The 20,706-nt window shown below is 42.2% G+C and overlaps 1 protein-coding gene across 1 annotated transcript in view; it reads right to left on the bottom strand.

Moving 5' to 3' along the window:
• mmp24 (matrix metallopeptidase 24) overlaps nucleotides 1–2,106 on the bottom strand; it is a 57,348-nt gene extending 55,242 nt beyond the window's left edge. The window contains exon 1 of the mRNA XM_072684930.1: nucleotides 1,564–2,106. Coding sequence (XP_072541031.1) covers nucleotides 1,564–1,689 — 126 coding nt within the window. The 5' untranslated portion in view covers nucleotides 1,690–2,106. The remainder of the gene's footprint in view (nucleotides 1–1,563) is intronic.
• Between the last annotated feature and the right edge of the window lie 18,600 nt (nucleotides 2,107–20,706).

The following is a 20,706-nucleotide window of genomic DNA, read 5'->3' as shown; positions in this document are numbered from 1 at the left end:
TGTAAGTGCTGTGTTTACAGCACAGGCAAGCTATTGTCTAGGAAGGACAGGACTATTACAGGCCATGCATTGCTTGGGTACTATCTGCTTGGGTTTATGGTTGTTGAGCATGCAATGCAGTTTTTAAAATGTTATAGCTTATTACTATAAGGAGAATCAGAGGAAAAACATCCAATAACAGCCAATAGAAGCCAAAAAATCCAGCAGTGGAATCAAAAGGCTTTGCACAAATGAATAACATGGACCAGGCATCGATTCAGGATGCCTAGAGCGTGCAAGGTAAGTGCTGTGTTTACAGCACATGCAAGCTATTGCCCAGGAAGGACAGGACTATTACAGGCTATGCATTGCTTGGGCACTATCTGCTTTGGGCTTGATGTTGCATGAGCTTGCATACATTATTACTGTTATTATAAGGAGAATCAGGAGTGGAATAACCAATCCAAATCCAATAAGCAGCCAATAATCCAGTGGTGGGTGATGGAACCAGATGCAGTCCATTATTTAAGCTTGTAGACTTGTTATGAGTCAGGAAGCTCATAGCCGGGTACACTGCTGGCACTGTGTTTACAGCACAGGCAAGCTATTGTCTAAGTAGGACAGGACTATTATAGGCCGTGCATTGCTTGGGTACTATCTGCTTGGGTTTATGGTTGGTTATCCCAAGCTGTTCAGCATGCATGCATGGGCTTGGTGCATTTTTAAAAAAATATATGTTCTAGCTTATTATTATAAGAAGAATCAATAGTAAAAACATCCAATACCAGCCAATAGAAGCCAAAAAATCCAGCAGTGGAATCAGAAGGCTTTGCACAAATTGATAACATGGACCAGGCATCGATTCAGGATGCCTCAAGCGTGCACTGTAAGTGCTGTGTTTACAGCACAGGCAAGCTATTGTCCAGGAAGGACAGGACTATTACAGGCTATGCATTGCTTGGGTAGCATTTGCTTGGGTTTATGGTTGGTTATCCCAAGCCTTTGCCCATGCATACAGCGGTTTTAGCTTCCTGTAAGGAAAATCAAGAGGAATAACATCCAATAACAGCCAGTAGAAGCCAATAACTCCAGTGGTGGGTAATGAAACCAGGTGGAATCAGTAGGATAAGCCTGGACGGGACTATTATAGGACTATTATAGGCTATGCATTGCTTGGGTTGGTTATCCCAAGCTGTTGAGCATGCATACAGCCATACATTGTTTTTGTTAAGTGTTATAGCTTATTATAAGGGGGATTAAGTGATGAATAGCCAGGTGAAGCCTACAGGGTGCATTGCATTGCATGTGATGTGTTTACAACACAGGCAAGTTATTGTCTAGGTAGCATTGGATTGGGGTATTGCAAGCTGTGCAAGCTGCTACAGCCTGGGCTCGAGCTACAGAAAGGCAGAAGCAACCCCAGAACCATCCAGCTACACTTTGCATTAAATTTACCAGCTTGTGGTTGGAACTCTCCGTTCCACCTTAAATGGTGCAGCAGCCTAAGGCGCCAGAATGGAACTGCTGCACCATTTAAGGTGGAACGGAGAGTTCCAACCACAGGACCCACCATCCACCACCTACCTCCACGATGAAGGTCCTCTCCTCTCCACAAACAGACACCACCCAGAAGAGGATGTGAAAGTAGCAGGTCTTCCAGCAGAACCCAGGGAGCCCAGTCCGTTTCCCCTTCGCTCCCACCCCGGCCATGACTCGAACCTCCCAGCCTGTGCTCTCTAAGGTCCTTTTCACGTTACCTCGCGCTCTGTATCTGTGTATCTATATATAGCTAGCTATAAATCGTTTGATCCCGTTTGCTTTCCTTTGTTATCTCAGCCCGCTTCTCATCTCTCAGCGCGTGCCTCGCAGCGCCATCGCGAGCCCCCGAAGCATCCGAGGATGAGGATGCGGAGTGACGAGGCGTCCGTCAGTCCTTCTGTCCGTCAGTCCCAGATAAATACTTAATCAGCGAGACTGGATAGCCCGCGTGCATGCATGTGCACGGGCGCAGCGCGAGGGAATGCAGATGGGGAGCTTCATTAAATGTTGAACCGCAACACGATATATGCTGCGTGTCGTCACTCGTCACGCTCCGCGAGCCTATCTGGTGTGGGCTCGCGTGCATGTGTGTACGGCAGCGGAGGGCGACCTGAACACACACACACACACACACACACACACACACACACACACTGATATGTCTATAAATAGATCACCTAAGTAATGACCACGTACAGTAAGTTGAGTACTGAAAGGATTAGTTCACCCAAAATTCGAATGTGGTCAGCATCTTTAGTTTCACACAGCTGGTCTTAACCTGTTTTTGCAGAGTGAACAGCCAAAAAACCAACAGCAACAATTTTACAAACACTGATCTTTTTTCCATGTCAGTGTGAACAGCAAACACTGATCTTTTTTCCATGGCAGTGTGAACAGCAAACACTGATCTTTTTTCCATGTCAGTGTGAACAGCAAACACTGATCTTTTTCTTGCATGGCAGTGTGAACAGCAAACACTGATCTTTTTTCCATGTCAGTGTGAACAGCAAACACTGATCTTTTTCTTGCATGGCAGTGTGAACAGCACAAAAAAAAAACCCCTGATCTTTTTGTTGCATGGCAGTGTAAACAGCAAAAAAAAAAACTATTTTTTTCTTGCATGACAGAGTGAACAGCAGGGAACTGATCTTTTTCTTGCATGTCAGTGTGAACAGCAAACACTGATCTTTTCTTGCATGGCAGAGTGAACAGCAGGGAACTGATCTTTTTCTTGCATGACAGAGTGAACAGCAAACACTGATCTTTTTCCTGCATGGCAGAGTGAACAGCAGGGAACTGATCTTTTTCTTGCATGTCAGTGTGAACAGCAAACACTGATCTTTTTCTTGCATGCAGTGTGAACAGCAAACACTGATCTTTTTCTTGCATGCAGTGTGAACAGCAAACACTGATCTTTTTCTTGCATGACAGAGTGAACAGCAGGGAATTGATCTTTTTCTTGTATGGCAGTGTGAACAGCAAACACTGATCTTTTTCTTGCATGACAGAGTGAACAGCAGGGAACTGATCTTTTTCTTGTATGTCAGTGTGAACAGCAAACACTGATCTTTTTTTCCATGTCACTGTGAACAGCAAAGTCTGATCTTTTTCTTGCATGGTAGTGAGAACAGCAAACACTGATCTTTTCTTGCATGACAGTGTGAACAGCAAACACTGATCTTTTTCTTGCATGTCACTGTGAACAGCAAACTCTGATCTTTTTCTTGCATGGTAGTGAGCACAGCAAACACTGATCTTTTCTTGCATGTCAGTGTGAACAGCAAACACTGATCTTTTTTTTACATGGCAGTGTGAACAGCACAAAAAAAACCCTGATCTTTTTGTTGCATGGCAGTGTAAACAGCAAAAAAAAAAAACTATTTTTTTCTTGCATGACAGAGTGAACAGCAAACACTGATCTTTTTCTTGCATGGCAGTGTGAACAGCAAACACTGATCTTTTTCTTGCATGTCAGTGTGAACAGCAAAAAACAGATCTTTTTCTTGCATGGCAGTGTGAACAGCAAACACTGAATTTGAACAAAACTCAATTTAGGAACAGCAAAAAATAGGAACAACAAAAAAACCTGATCTTGAAAAATAGTTTAATTTACAGTTTTTTTTCAGGAAACGTTTAGGTAAGCACATTAAAACAAGACTGACATGAGGAATAGGAATAATTAAAGCTGGAATGTCACATTATCTATCAGGTTTATATATCAGGTTGGACTTGGTGTGATATTTTCCTGGCAGTATTATGATCCCATGAAAACAAAAGGCCACACTTGCAGGGCCCCCTAGTGGCTCAGGGCCCTAATCAACTTCTCACACAGCGTAGAGCAGGAAGCAGCCATGCTCCAGTGTCTGTATTTCATCACATGCCTGTGAGGGGCTGTATGTTAACTGTAAAGGTGAATACCTGTGGACAGGGACACCTTCTATAGCTTTCATGTGTCTCTCTGGTCCAGATTTCCAGGCTCGACTGTCCACTTTAAACACATCCAGACACAATCGGTCAAAGGTCACATTTAGCTCATCTGAGCTCTTTACCTCCTGTGAATTCTCCTAGAATCTTAGCTTCTGTTGATCATATTCACGGCAGGCTGGACCTCTTTATTTCCGGGTAGACACACATAATTAATAAACATAGATTCCTTATTAAACATACAGAATTTGGGACTATTGGTTTTACATACTTGGCAGTAAGAGTGGGTTATAGGGCTTATGGGCCTAGCATCCCTCCTTATCCTCAACAGCCATAACATTAAAACCGCTGACAAGAGGGAAGATGATCTGGGTCCAGTGGCTCCTGTCTGTTGAGGGGTGGATCTGCATAATGGTCAGCGAGTGAACAGTCAGTTCTTGAAAGTGCTGAAGCAGGAGAAATGGACACTTTGACAAGAACCAGACTGTGATGTTCTAGACGAGTCAGACTGGGTCAGAACATCTCCAGAACATCAGCAAGCAGGTCTTGTGGGGTGTTTCCGGTATGCAGTGGTCGATACCCCTACCAAAAGTGCTCCAAGAAAGGACAACCGGTGAACCGGTGGCAGGGTCATGGGATGCTCATGGAGGTCCCACCTCACAAGTTACTGGGTCTGCTGCTAACGTCTTGGTGATAGATACCCCAGAAGTCTTGTGGAGTCCATGCCTTAATGGGTCAGATCATTGAGGGGGACCAACTCAATGCTAGGCAGGTGGTTTTAATGTTATGGCTCTGCTGTGCTGAGCTGCATCCAGCGATTTCCTCTCCCTAAGCTTCTAGTTTGTTATATCATGGGAGAAGCTCAGCCCACCTGTCGTCACAGGCTTTGAGTAATGATGTGGTCTGACCCGATGACTCATCCTGAATGATATCGCACTGCTGTATCTGCACCATGTCTGAAACACTAGTCACTGCGCTCCTGTCAGACATGAGGAGTTTTAGGAAATCAAGTCATTAGGGATTTTGCATTGTCTCAGCTAATCAGATTATCCAGGCATGTGTTAAATTATGCATGCTGTAACTCACCCCACTGGCTTCTGGGATGGCCAGAATGGTTGCACGCCCTAAATACATGGAAAAAGGCAAAGACAGATAATGTAGGACATTCTGATCCATCATATACTATATTGACAAAAGTATGTGGACACCTGCTCATTTATGTCTTAAAAAGAGTTGATCTTGCTTGTGTTGGAGTAACTGTCTCTACTACTGTCCAGGGCAGAAGACTTTCTACTAGATTTTGGAGGAGAAGCATTGCTGTGAGCATTTGATTGCATTCAGCTACAATAGATCACCACCCCACCTCATCATCCAAAAAGATCGGATGGAGCTCCACCATCATTCCACCAGAGCTCCACCAGAGAACACCGTCCTTCTGCTGCCAATAAATAGGTTCATGATGTTGACTAGACAAGCTGTGTGTGTGTGTGTGTGTGTGTGTGTGTGTGTGTGCATTTGCTCATCTGTGTCAGCATCGGGTGCAACTGAAATTAGCTGAATGCATTCGTTAAAAGGGGTGTCCAAAAATATTTGGACATGAAATGTACAATGACTAATATCAAGTGAACAAAAAAAGCTCAGCCTGATCAGAGAGATCAGGGCAGGTGTACTAGCCACAGGAGTGGTCTCAGCGGCCCGGAAGCAGGAGAGACAGGCTCTGGCTGGATCTCAGGGCCAGCGAAGAGGAGCTGTATCTGGGTCACACTGTGCAGAGCCACTGCCTCTCCTGGAGCTGCTCCGCTCCATGCTGAGAGAGCAGTGGGGTGTGAGCCAGAGCTTCCAAGACTAGCAGCAGGGGGGGACTACATCTCACACCCCATCCATCTGGAGCTGTAGTGAAGCAAACCCACACACACACACACACACACACACACACAGTGTGTTGTGTGTGAAGTGTGCAAATCTATTTATTATAACAATGTTTTCCCAGAACATCTCTTTAGTCCCGTTCCTTCTGAAATCAGGGCTATTACCCAGGAGTCTGTCCCTCTTTGCTGCAGTGACAGCCTCTACTCCTTGGAGAAGGCTTCAAAGTAGACGTTGGAACATTGCTGAGAGGAGGATTTGATTGCAATCATCTCTACAAAAGCGAGAGCATCAATGCGGTGAGGTTCTGATGTTGGATGATTAGTTCTGACACTCCAACTCCTCTTAAGAGTACTGGATGGAGCTCCTCCACCATCATTCCAGAGAACACAGCTCTTCCACTGCTCCACAGCTCCTCAATGCTGGGGGGCTTCATACCCCTCTAGCCCACGCCTGGCATTATTGGGAATTAGGTGACCTAGGGTCCAGATTTACATGTCTTGAGTGAAACTGTGTTAAATATAGTTGGTATATCTGATATTTTAAAGTAGGATTGCTGTACATTGGTGTTTATTTTATTTATCAAGTCATTTATCTATATAATATATAATGAAATTATACAGTCTGATCTTAGATCAGTAAGGGTTAGCACTTAATATTGCAATATTTTCCCAATAATGTAATAAGAACTATAAACATAACAGGATTTTGCTTCTAATTTCCAACAATGGTAAATGTATATAAATGTATACTTTGATTATCCCTGTATTAAATTATGAAGACAAATGATTGCATTTTTATTACAATTCCATAGTAGAATTTAGTATTTTCTATTATATAATTTATGTACAATTATAATTATAATACAAAAAATATTTTATAATTATAGTAGATTATAGTATATCATTGTGTAATTAATTATCACAGTATACTAAGTGTTACAGGGGGGATTTCTACATAGGAGGTGCTGTTTGTGTCCTGACTCTGTACTGAAACTGTATACAGACAGTGAGTGGTCAGTAAACAGGCATTATGTGAGAGTCCAGTGCTGTGAGCTGAGTCAGAGATGAGGGAACAGGCAGTGCTGTTCACACTCACAGCAGAGAAACCGCAAATATAGCAGTTAAGACCTTTCCAAAAACCAGCGATCTGCATGAAGTGGTCCGAGGCTATTTGAGCCCACCACATTCGCGATCGTTCTGGAATGTGTGTGATTGTGTAACTGAAAGCATTTGTGTTCCACAGAAGGCAGAGAAATATTTATTTAATTACAGCTCCTGTATTCTGCATTAATTCTAGCATTTGAGTATTTCATATTTTCTCTTGAACTTCATCTTCAGCTTCATGATCCAAACTTAGAATTCATTTCCAGCCTCTTTGTCCCTTAGAATTGAGACTGGTTTATGTAAATGAGCTCCGTTCTGATGTGCCTCATTCAAAAAGCACTCAAAGCTGGGTCGCGAGTTCGAATCCTGAGCAATGCCGCTTTGCCATCAGCAGCCGGAGTCAGAAAGAGCAGAATTGACTGTGTTCTCTCCAGGTGGGTAGATGGCTCTCTCTCTCTCTCTCTCTCCCTCGCTATCTTTTCCCTCATCACTCTTAAGAGGAGGCGTCTGTTATCTGGTGTGGTGGAGTTGGGGACCCGTCCCTTTCCTCAGAGCTTGTCGCCAGCCTAACTGGCTTCACAGATATCAGAGGAGACGTGTGTTAGGCCTTGGTGTAGTCATGGATGATCAGTTGAATTCTCCTGTACAACATCCGGAGAACTCAACCCTTCCTCTCTAGAGAGTCGCCCAGGTGCTCGTTCAGTCTCTCGTCACTTCAAGACTTGACCACTGCAGCTCTCTTCTGACTGGTCTCCCTTTACGCACCATTAGACCCCTGCAACTCATCCAGAACACAGCGGCACGGGTCGGGTCGTCTTCATTGTTCCTAAATTCAGCCATGTTCAGCTCCTCCACTGCTGTGTTCTCTCTTCACTTCCTGTAGCTGCTGCCCAGGTCATCAGATTCAGACCCTGACTCTGGCCTACAAAGCCAAGACTGGACCAGCCAGCCCCTCTGTACTTGATGGCGATGGTCAAAAGCCTGATCCGCACCGAGAGCCCTTCCAGCTTCAAGTACGGCTCGGCTCGACCCGCCATCCTTTAAGATCCACGGAAGACGAGCGTCCAGACTTTTTACTGTCCAGCACCGAAGTGGTGGAACGAACTTCCCCTGGGTGTCCGAACAGCAGAGTCCAACACTCACTGCCCATAAACCCAGACTGAAGACCCTCCTCTTCTGAGAGTGCTCAGGCGAAGAGAAGAGTATTATGGTCTCCATATTGACTTGTGTTTAGTAGAGTCTAAGATTAGAGGATCTGAATTATTAGTCTATTTAAACTAGCTGAGGTTTTTCTTCAGTAAACAGTGAAGCTCTTCTGTAAGAACTCTGGAGAAGAGCGTCTGCTAAATGCTGTATATTAGTATTAGTAGACTTCTGAACGTTTCGAGACGAGCAAGGAGAACTTTTCCCCTCGTTACCATAGCAAAAACACAGACACGCCCCCTAAATCAAGCTGCATGGTGCTCCGTTGATGGCTCACCTAAAGATCGCTACAATAGAGGCCCTATATGTGGCCGTAGTTTCTCACTCATGACACATTTGATCAGGAAAGTATTAAAACTAATAAATAACAAGTATTTATTATTTTTTATTCACAGTGAGTTTTTATTCCCATATTTTAAGATTAAAACAATGATATAATACTGTATAAGCAGCTGCCTACTGAACGCTTACATAAATAAGATAATAACATAATATAATTTAGTGCAACAGACACTCATGTAAATGAATATGCGACAGTGAACAAGTGCATTAAAAGAACCCCCCTTTAAGACCAGTTCAGATTCTGTTCACCCAAAGCAACCCGCCATGGCCTGAAGCTGAGTTTAGGCTTTAATACAGCTTAAATCCACGCCACCAGCTAACCCTGGTAATTAATGGGTGAGGTGAATTAGGTGCGCTTGAGCAGGAAAACCACAAACCTGTTCAGGAATCCAGGCCTCCAGGACCGGACTTCCCCACCCCTGTCTGTAAAGGTCAGAGAACATAACAGAAACCTGATGTAATTCCTCTCTTCACCACATGAGATCACTGTAGCCCAGCAGAAATCTCCACCATATACTGGATAGACCAGCAAGAGAAGCTTCACAGGCCAGTGAAAACTGAGAGTTACACCAATGTACTGTATCATAAACTACCATGCAATGTGTTTACCATGCTAAAGGTAAAGTCAGGAGCATCGTCTGACCTGATATTTCTCCTTTAAAACTGCTAAAACTGCTAGTCTTTAAAATCAGCTCTTTACTTAGGATGAGCATCTAAAAGTAGGCTAGCATGCTAAAATGACTACCCCTCAACTACCCTACAAGCCCATGAATATTACACCCATATCCATACACCCATATCATTCCAGAATCCATACATCCATATCATTCCAAAATCCATACATCCATATCATTCTCATATCCATACATCCATATCATTCCCATATCTATACCATCCAGATAATTCCCGTAGCCATACACCTATATCATTCCCAAATCCATACATCCATATCATTCCCATATCCATACATCCATATAATTCCAAAATCCATACATTCATATATTTCCCATATCCATATAATTCCCATATCCATATCATTTCCATATCCATGTCATTCCCATATCCATACATCCATATCATTCCCATATCCATACATCCATATCATTTCCATATCCATATCATTCCCATATCCATCCATCCATATCATTCCATATCCATATCATTCCCGTATCCATATCATTCCCAAATCCATACATCCATATCATTCCCATATCCATATCATTCCCATATCCATACCACTCATGTCATTCCAAAATCCATACATCCATATAATTCCTATATCTATATCATCCAGATCATTCCCATATCCATGCTATCCATGTCAAACCTATGTGCATACCATCCATATCAAACCCATATCCATTCCATCCATATCTGTCCAATATCCAAACCATCCAGATCATACTCACATCCATACACCCATATTAAACCCATATGCATTCCATCCATATCATTCATACATACCCATCTACATCAAAACCTATCAATACCCAACCATATCAATACCACCCATACCCGTAATCCAGAGCCTTCATCTATGCTCCTAAAATAATCCAGGTAGACAATAAGAAGACCCCATTAGAGGAGTCCTTCTTGCTCTTCTTCCTATATTTGCCATTCCATCAGAGGAACAGAACCCATCTCAGATAGATTTAATACAGTCAAACAGATCTCTGTAATTCTGTTATTAGATTAGCAGCTAGGTCCTGCTTGGTCCTGCTGGGACTCATCGTTGAGCTGCTAGTGATCAATGAGGGTGAAACAGGGAGAGATGAGAGCCTCCTGCTGAGACAGCAATTCATACTTCAGGCATTTTAAATAACACAGAAACACAACTGCAGCATTCGTCCAATCTACACTACAACAAACCCAGCCTCCACACTCTGACCTGCAGGTGGAAAGTGAATGGGGTTGAACAAAGAGGTTAAAGTGAGATTTCATGGAAGAGACGGAGGTGCAGTGCTGGAGGACCTGCATCATCCCACCTGCTACCAAATAGAAAACACAGCATTACTGCATAATCGGTTATGACGAGGTAACGCCCCTCACAGCGCTGAAACATAGGTTCCTCTATAACTTGCGTAAAGGCCTGTTGCCCCAGTTTCAAGGGCAGCGAATGCTTAGCGTGACAGTCCTGAGGCTGCGTAACTGTTCAGAAGGATAAACAAGTCTCAGCACATAGCCGGCTCTCAACCGTCCCCCAGCGTCTTTCACATTCTGCGGCTGCGATTAAGCTTTGCCTGTGGCAACAAACACTCAAGCTTACCAACCAGCCCAGTACCTTCTTGACTGGGGGAGGATCTCATACCTACACTTTATCACCTGTCAGACTCTTCAATGTTTGAGCACTTGAAAAATTTGAGAAATCACCTGCTCATGACCTTGGAAATGCACTGGACACACTTTTCAAAAGGAACCGTCTATATCTCACTCTTTGAAACGATGAAGAGTACTATCACCAGACATCCTCAGCCTGACTGGTTTAATATTTTGATTCCAAACATTTGAACGACAGTGTGTGCATACATGTGTGTATACCTGTGTCTGTGTATTTATGGCCCACATATGTCTGTATTTTGCTGTGAGATGGCAGCTTTTCAGCCCTTTCTTCTAACTCAAACTGACCCCATTCCCAGTCTCCTCACACTTTCCGTACGTCTGTCCTGCCAGGACTCCGTCATGAGCAGGTGAATAATTGTCTCCTATTTAAACTAAACACCATTTAAAATGTCTGCATATAAATTCCCCACCCAACCCTGCACACCTCTAACTGTGGTCCCCTAATTCTGCTATTATAACTGACTTTATTTATTTATAACTGTTTATTTATTTATAACTGTTTATTTATTATAACTGTTTTGTGTTTATTTGGGTTTATCTCATGTTATATAGAGTTAATTACAGGTAGACACTCTCACTGACCACTGATTTTATGTTTATTTGGGTTTATTCTAATGTTATATAGAGTTAATTACAGGTAGACGCTCTCACTAACCACTGACTTTATGTTTATTTGGGTTTATTCTAATGTTATATAGAGTTATTTACAGGTAGACACTCTCACTGACCACTGACTTTATGCTTATCTGGGTTTATTCTAATGTTATATAGAGTTAATTACAGGTAGACACTCTCACTGACCACTGACTTTATGTTTATTAGGGTTTATTCTAATGTTATATAGAGTTAATTACAGGTAGACACTCTGAGCACTGACTTTATGTTTATTTGAGTTTATTCTAATGTTATATAGAGTTAATTACAGGTAGACACTCACTGACCTTGTTTATTTGGGATTATTCTAATGTTATATAGAGTTAATTACAGGTAAACATTCTTACCACTGACTTTGTTTATTTGGGTTTAATCTTATGTTATATAGAGTTAAATACAGGTAGACACTCTCACTGACCACTGACCTTGTTTATTTGGGTTTATTCTAATGTTATATAGATTTAATTACAGGTAGACACTCTCACTGACCGCTGACTTTATGTTCATTTGGGTTTAATCTTATGTTATATAGAGTTAAATACAGGTAGACACTCTCACTGACCACTGACCTTGTTTATTTGGGTTTATTCTAATGTTATATAGAGTTAATTACAGGTGGACACTCTTACTTACCACTGACTGTGTTTCTTTAGGTTTATTCTAATGTTATATAGAGTTAATTAGAGGCAGACGCTCTCACTCTATTCTCCCACTATTCTTTTCTCATATTTATGATGTTTATGGTATGTTCAGAGAGTAATGCCCTTTAGCTTCCACTTTAAATGTGGTACAGTGGTTGATTGAAGTAGGTGTGAAGTCATGACCTAAAGTCATCTTCTAGTATCAGATGAGTCTCCCAGCAATTGAAGAGTCAGGTGATGGTTTGGCAATGTCCCTCATTGCCCACTGACCTCAACTGGGCAGGGTTGCCACTCAGCCACACTAGCTGACCCTGACTTCCTGACTGTTTGCTGCCAGATGCTGAGTGGCCTTCAGCTTCGCCTCGCCCATGCCAAAATAGAAACAAAATGGAAAGAAGTCCTCACCATAGCAGGATGTGAGAGTGAGACATCCCAGACCTCTAAGATTAGACAACAATAAGACCTAGGGCTGAAACACTGCATCAAAACACTGTGATCTCACAATTTATAACCAGACATAGTGCATGCAGCAGAACAGGCCTAACTCTACTGTCATTATAGTAATACAGAACAATGAAGCTCAAGGCGAAACCTCCAGTTCAGTGTCTGGAATACTGTGTATAATAAGGACGATAGTGCAAACACAAAGACAAGGAGCTTAAAAAGTAAATAGTGTGTAGGATCAGTAACTGTAGGTCAGAGGTGGAATTTAGAGTGCAAATTATAATTATTACACTAATATAGTTAATATAGTTCAAATATAGTAAATATGTAGCGCCTGAACAATTTTCAGCCCAGGGTTCGGATTCACAAAAGCTTTTCCAAGATTAAAAAAAAATCAGGAAGAACTAAAATGTTCATGACAATGTTCTTACATGTAATTCTCCAAAACAACAACAACAACAACAACAACGTTCCTCCAGGACCATGGTGCAATACAACACAGTGCAGACAGAAATGCAAGTGCAACACAGAACAAGTGCAGACAGACAGTACAACACAATGCAGCCAGTGCAGACGAGACACAGAGTGCAGACGAGACAGTGTAAATAAATAGGACAGAGACTGAGACAGTAGTGGGAAGTAGGGTTGTGCAAAGAGCCCAGTGACGTAGTGAGGTTGGAGGTTAAAGTTCTTAAATATTCTCTTAGGAAAGTCTTAATTATTTTCTTAAATAATTTTCTTATTTTCTTATTTGTTGTTTTATAATCAGGCTGTTCATTACACTGTTTTTTACCGCTGATCCAAACAGAACTGAAAAGGTTCAGTTCTGTTTGATCTTTCGACAGATATTTTCTGAAGAGATAAAAACAAAACTGGACCTTTTCAGGCCTGTGGATCAGCAATATACACATCCATAGGCGGACGAATGAAGCCTACACTGACAAGAACAGCCTGCCTACAGTGATGCGTGGCGGTGCCTCAGTGATGCTCTGGGGCTGCTTTGCCTCCCTTGGATCTGGCAACTTGCAGCGTGTGGAAATGTGCCATTGTTAAATCAAATTTGCTGTGAAGCATCAGGAAATCCTAGGAGAAAACATTGTGTCTCAAAGTCCACCAAGGCTTGGTTATAGAAAAAGTCCTGGAAGGAGTGGTCGTCACAGTCGACTTGAACCCCATAGAAAATCTTTGGTGGGATGTGAAGAAGGCGGCTGCAGCAGCAAACTCGAGAATATCAGTGAAGTGGAGGACACTGCCCATGAGGTCTGGGCTGAGCTTCCTCAGGAACGCTGCTGCCAGAAGCTGGAGTCTGGTTGTGCATCATGTTTGCAGCAGGTCAGAACCGCAGAAGGGTTCTACTAAGTACTGAAGACGCTGGTGATGAAGGGTTGAGTAATTCTGAGACTGCAGAATTGCAGAGACAAATGATATAGCAACACAGTGTACAGTGCAGGCACTGAGCATTAGCAGTTTAGTGTTCAATCAAGTACTAGAGAATACTGGAGTACACTGGAGAGTACAGTACTGGAGTACTGGAGTAAATTACAATGTGAATCCACTGGATTGGATTGTTTCAGGACCACAGCTTAGTAGTAACCCATACCAAAACACCCTGCTCCAGCATGGCCATGTGAATATGACTCATTCCCTTTTCCAACAACACTATGGTAAACTAGGGTTCAATTCCCTGCCTCGATTCCTAACATTCCCCTATCTGTGTAACACGATTCACATGTAATTCACCCTGGATAAGAGCATCAGATTAATGCTGCTAATGTAAATAGGAACACAGTTCTGTGGAATTGACCAATCTGGGTGCTGGAACACAGCCTCAGCTGCAGTCAATCCAGTTTTGAAAGCTGAAAGTCGAAGCACTGTATAAACATTTGTATGGTATGTGAGACATTTGGGTTTCAAACGCCATGACAAACCTTACGGTTGGTCTAACCTTAGGAGATTTGGCCTACAGTACCTACACTTACCACTGCCACAACTGACCCAGAAGTGTTACGGGACAGTCAGGGAGCGGACCCAAGTGCAGAGAGGAAAGCCTGTAAGGACAGGCCTTAATGTGTGATAAAAGGATGTGGTTAATGTGACCCAGCTAGGTTTGAACCAGCAACCCTGAACTGGGTTGATTCAAATCAACTCAATTCTTTGAATCAATTTTAATGAATCATTTAAAGTATTTGATTTGAATAAACCCAGTTCAATTACTTGTTATCACATTTGTTTTTCAAGTTGAAAGAACAAACCACTTCTTACAGCACAGGCTCTGAAGCAGGCATATATGACCCTAGGTAATCATGCATAATGCCAGGTATGGGCTAGCGGGGTATAAAGCCCCACAGCATTAACAGAAGCTGTTGGAACAAAACACTGACTGTCTCTCCAATTTGGATCAGCAGTTTCCCAACCTTACATATTCTCCTCCTATCACATGCAATGCTACCGACACAGGGAGGGTGAAGACCGCCCCACGCCTGCATGCCTGCTCTGACGTGTGTGCAGTCAGCCACCGCACCTTTTTACGAACAGCACTGGAGTGATGTGGGGAGGAATTGCCATCTACCCACCCTGGAGAGAGCAAAATGCTCTCTCGGGGATCCAGCTGCCCATGGCTAGCAGCATGACCGGGAATTTGAACTAGTGATTCTCCGGTCAAAGTGACAGCGCCTTACTCCACTGGACCACTTGGGGCCCCACTTAATATTGTCATTTGAAAATGCCAGCCACTTTTTACACCACCAGTGTGGAACTGAGAGCTGGAGTCCAGCACAGTTTGCTGATTTCCCTGCTCTACCACACAAACTGAACCTAGCAGTAAAACCACAAAACTATCCTATCCAGAACCAGAGTTCCCCACCCCTGCTTGTTAGAATTTCCTTGCTGAATGGACCAATAGAAAAAGCCTAAAATCTGGTTATAATAACTTGCATAGAAAGTTAAAGGCTGGTTTAGTGCAGATGTGGATATGATGCATCCCCACTGCACGATGTTCGTCACTCTTAGCTCTTATAATCTGAATTATTCTTTTGTTAAACATTAATACTTTATTCTTCCTGTTACTAAAAAAACAGAAACACACACAATGTAAACAGAGCTGGTTGGCGTAGATCAGTAAAGAAGATGAGATATAGTGAGAATAATCAACTTGAGGTTTTTGTGGCCCTCATGCGTGGCCCTCAAAAGCAGCCTCAGCGCATGCTTTGATTTTGTTCAGACAGAGAGCATTGTAGACATATGTGTGAACTACCTCCACCATGTTTGAAAGCTGTACTTTAGCCTGGCTTGCTCTCACTGTAAGCTGAAGTTGATCTGCTTCTAAACTGTGCTCTATTACGCCACCTAGAGGAGATTCAGATAATATAGGAGTGAATTCTGGGCGTCTACACACACCTCAGTCAATACACACACTCTCTCCATGACCACACACATTGGTATGGTAGAGAAACAGGAACATGGAGGAGCATGAGGAGATATCTGTCTGACTGCTGTGAAAACTGGCAGATGACCTTGTTAAGAGAACACAAGAACATGACAGAAAGCACATTCTACTGGAACCTGTTTAACTGCCTGTAGAGATCCTGTGATGATATTTTAGGACTGTTGGAGTCTTCTTTACTCATCCTGTGGTTCTGCTGTTGGGCTGAACTTGCTAGGACGGTCTGATTTGGTCATGTTGGTCAGATGTTCCTCTTGTAGATGATTTAGTGGATGGTGGAACAGCGGCTGATTTCTAACTGTTCTGAGATCTTTTTAAACCCCTTCTATCAACAGACTCCTCTACAACATCTCCACCCTTCTTTCTGAAGGCCTCAGAGAGCTCTCTGGATCTGACCATGATGGTGATCTTCACCAAGCACGTTCTACTGAAACCTGCCTGTAGAGGTCCGGTTCTGCTGTTGGGCTGAACTTGCTAGGATGGTCTGATCTGGTCATGTTGGTCAGCTTGTAGATGATTTATATTTCTAACTGTTCTGAGATCTGTTGAAACCCTCCTTCAACCTTCAGAGTCCTCTACATCTCCACCCTTCTTTCTGATGGCCTCAGAGAGCTCTCTGGATCTGGCCATGATGGTGATCATCTTCACCACCAGCTTCAACCATTAAGATCAGACCAGACTAAACGTCTGAGGTTTAAATCAGACAGACTCCTCCAGAATAATCCTCTCCAACCATGTTCTGATCATCTGCAGCTGATCTTCTGCTCCTGAGTCTGATTCTACACATTTGAAGGAGGAATAAATGTTGGGGGTTGAACTTTCTCCTCACATGAAAATTATATTTCTATTAATTCTATTTTATAAATGATGATTAAAGACGTTTCTTCAGGTGAGTGAGTTTAGTTAGATTACCTCCATCTCTCAGTGCTGATCACATGAAGATCAGACCTCCAGATGTTTAAATATGTTCAAAAAGACAAAGGTTTTTATTTTAATGCACATGCCTGTATTAAAGTATTAAAGTGTTAAATCCACCCTGTGTTGATTTGTGTTCATAATAAGTTTGTGCCTCAAGTGAACTTAAGACAGAGACCAAAGATTGTTATACAGATTTCTCTCTAATGATTGATAGGATTTTATGTCACTCCCAATCATTCTTCCTGCTGTTTCCAGGACATGGGAGCAGACTATAAATACTTGTGGGCATGTCGCATCATGGCCTGGCCTGATCTCTCAGGTGGACTTGAAGTTGTTTCTAGCACTAGATTCACACTGTCACACCCAGGTTGAAAGTCTTGGAAGATAATGACTTGAAATTCCTGCCTTTCAGGACTGCATTGTTGCAAACCTGTGAGAATACTGCATAGTTGCAAGTGGGGCACTACCCCGTGCACTTCGACATGAAATTATAGGCTACATTTGAGCAGGATTCATTATTTACGCAAGCAGCTACACGTCTCCAACCGAGTACTAACTAACCCTGTAACTGTTCCAGACTGAGGGGGGCACTATAAAAGTCTCGAAACAGTCTGGTAAATCCATACAGACTCTATTAATTCAGTACAATTCTATACAGTTTGAAGAAGACCAACATTCCCACCTAAACACATCAGAATATCTGCATCCAAATACTTATGACCAGTAAAAAGAGGCTGCTGTGTCAAACACTGTCCATTTATTTTACACACAAAGTAGAACAGTAGATCTCAACCCCATCAGACCATCATCACATCTACAGTACACTCCTGACTGACCCACCATCACATCTACAGTACACTCCTGACTGACCCACCATCACATCTACAGTACACTCCTGACCCACCATCACATCTACAGTACACTCCTGACCCATCATCACATTTACAGTACACTCCTGACCCATCATCACATCCACAGTACTCTCCTGACCCACCATCACATCTACAGTACTCTCCTGACCCATCATCACATTTACAGTACACTCCTGACCCACCATCACATCCACAGTACTCTCCTGACCCACCATCACATCTACAGTACACTCTTGACCCACCATCACATCTACAGTACACTCCTGACCCACCATCACATCTACAGTACACTCCTGACCCACCATCACTACTTTGGTGGAAACTACCTCCACCATGTTTGGAAGCTGTACTTTAGCCTGGCTAGCTCTCACTGTGAGCTGAAGTTTATCTTGCTCTATAGCGCCACCTAAAGGAGATATAAAATAATGCAGCAGTGAATTTTGGGACTCACTATGAAAACACACACTGCTCTGGTAGAGAAACGGAGAAACGTCTTTAGGAAGAATTTAGAGAGATATCGGTCAGACTGCTGTGAAAACCGGCCGATGACATCGCCATCGTCAGGAAAACACAAGAACGTGACCGAAAGCACGTTCTACTGGAACCTGTTCAACCACAGAGAAAAGTCGATATTTTACCTTGTGCTAGTTTGTGCCTCAAGGGGTTTTTGGGGCCCCGGCTTTGTCTAGATTTAGTGATTTTAAGGCTGCTGTGCTGCCATTCACGCTCACTGGCTCTGAACTCTGAGGATGAATGATTGGTTGAATGATTAGTGGGTTTCACATCATGCAGTAGCACAGGAATGTTTTTTGACAGTGATTTTACAGCTGGATTCAGGAGGTAAACTAACAAAGCAGATGAATAAAGACAGCACTATGCATAAGTTTTAGTCCCCTGAGAAAATGAAAACGTAAGGCTGCTTCTCTGGTCAGTAAGAGTTTATCTGCTCAGTAAAACACTAATATTAGAATAAACACTCACAACATTCCTACAGAAAGTCGTGACTCTCCATCACTGTGTTCATGAAAACATCATTTAATACAAAAAAGTCAGTAAATATACACACTACTGATTTAGAACACTTCCAATTTTCTATTGTTTTCATTGACATTTAAGTCCATTGATTAACTTGCAATGGTACAAAGTCCTGTGACCTCAAATAGTACAAAGTTAGGCAGCAAACTGTTTCAACTGTGACGAGAAGACTTGGAGATGGAGGTTTGACTGCAGGTGGAAGGATAAGTAAGAAAGCCAATGCGTAGGCCATGCAACACTGACAGTGGACTACTGAAAAAATGGAGGGTGTTCTAAAACTTGTGACTGGTAGTGTGTACAGTGGGGCAGAAAAGTATTTAGTCAGCCACTGATTGTGCAAGTTCTCCTACTTAGAAAGATGAGAGAGGTATGTAACTTTCATCATAGGTAGATCTCAACTACGAGAGGCAAAATGTCCAGGAATAAAATCCAGGAAATCACATTTTAGGATTTTTAAAGATTTAGTTTTGTAAATAATGGTGGAAAATAAATATTTGCTCACCAACAAACAAGCAAGATTTCTGGCTCTCACAGACCTGTAACTTCTTCTTTAAGAACCTCTTCTGTCCTCCACTCATTACCTGTATTAATGGCACTTGTTTGACCTCGTTATCTGTAGAAAAGACACCTGCCCACAACCTCAAACAGTCCCACTCCAACCTTAACCAGGGCCAAGACCAAAGAGCTGTCGAAGAACACCAGGAAGAAAACTGTAGCCCTGCACCAGGCTGGGTAGAGTGAATCTACAATAGGCAGCAGCTTGGTGTGAAGAAATCTACTGTGTGAGCAATTGTAAGAAAATGGAAGACCTACAAGACCACTGCTAATCTCCCTCCATCAGGGGCTCCACGCAGTGGCTGACTAAATACTTGTTTGCCCCACTGTATGTGTGTATATATATATAAAAATCAATCATTCACTAACTAATGTTAATAATGTTAAACCGTCAGTCTGACCCTTACAACTGTTAAACTGCTCTGAATCAGGACAGAGGAGCTGGTTAGCATTAGCGTAGTTAGCAGTATAACTGTCTGATCTCCACAGAACTAACTCAAGCCTGTCTGACTGAAACCCCACTTATGATCTATGTCTATCTATCTATCTATCTATCTATCTGCCACTCTGTCTATCTATCTATCTATCTATCTATCTATCTATCTATCTATCTATCTATCTATCTATCTATCTATCTGCCACTCTGTCTATCTATCTATCTATCTATCTATCTGTCTGTCTATCTGTCTATCTATCTATCTATCTATCTATCTATCTATCTATCTATCTGTCTGTCTGTCTATCTATCTATCTATCTATCTATCTGCCACTCTGTCTATCTATCTATCTATCTATCTATCTATCTATCTATCTATCTATCTATCTATCTATCTATCTATCTATCTGTCTGTCTATCTATCTATCTATCTATCTGCCACTCTGTCTATCTATCTATCTATCTATCTATCTATCTATCTATCTATCTATCTGCCACTCTGTCTATCTATCTATCTATCTATCTATCTATCTATCTATCTATCTATCTGTCTGTCTGTCTGTCTATCTATCTATCTATCTATCTATCTATCTATCCATCTATCTATCTGCCACTCTGTCTATCTATCTATCTATCTATCTATCTATCTATCTGTCTGTCTATCTATCTATCTATCTATCTATCTATCTATCTATCTGCCACTCTGTCTATCTATCTATCTATCTATCTATCTATCTATCTATCTATCTATCTATCTATCTATCTATCTATCTATCTGCCACTCTGTCTATCTATCTATCTATCTATCTATCTATCTATCTATCTATCTATCTATCTATCTATCTGCCACTCTGTCTATCTATCTATCTATCTATCTATCTATCTATCTATCTATCTATCTATCTATCTG

This window comes from Salminus brasiliensis, chromosome 7 (genome assembly GCF_030463535.1).
Source record: "Salminus brasiliensis chromosome 7, fSalBra1.hap2, whole genome shotgun sequence".
NCBI classification, from domain to species: Eukaryota; Metazoa; Chordata; class Actinopteri; order Characiformes; family Bryconidae; genus Salminus; species Salminus brasiliensis.
This window is presented reverse-complemented; position numbering and strand designations above follow the sequence as displayed.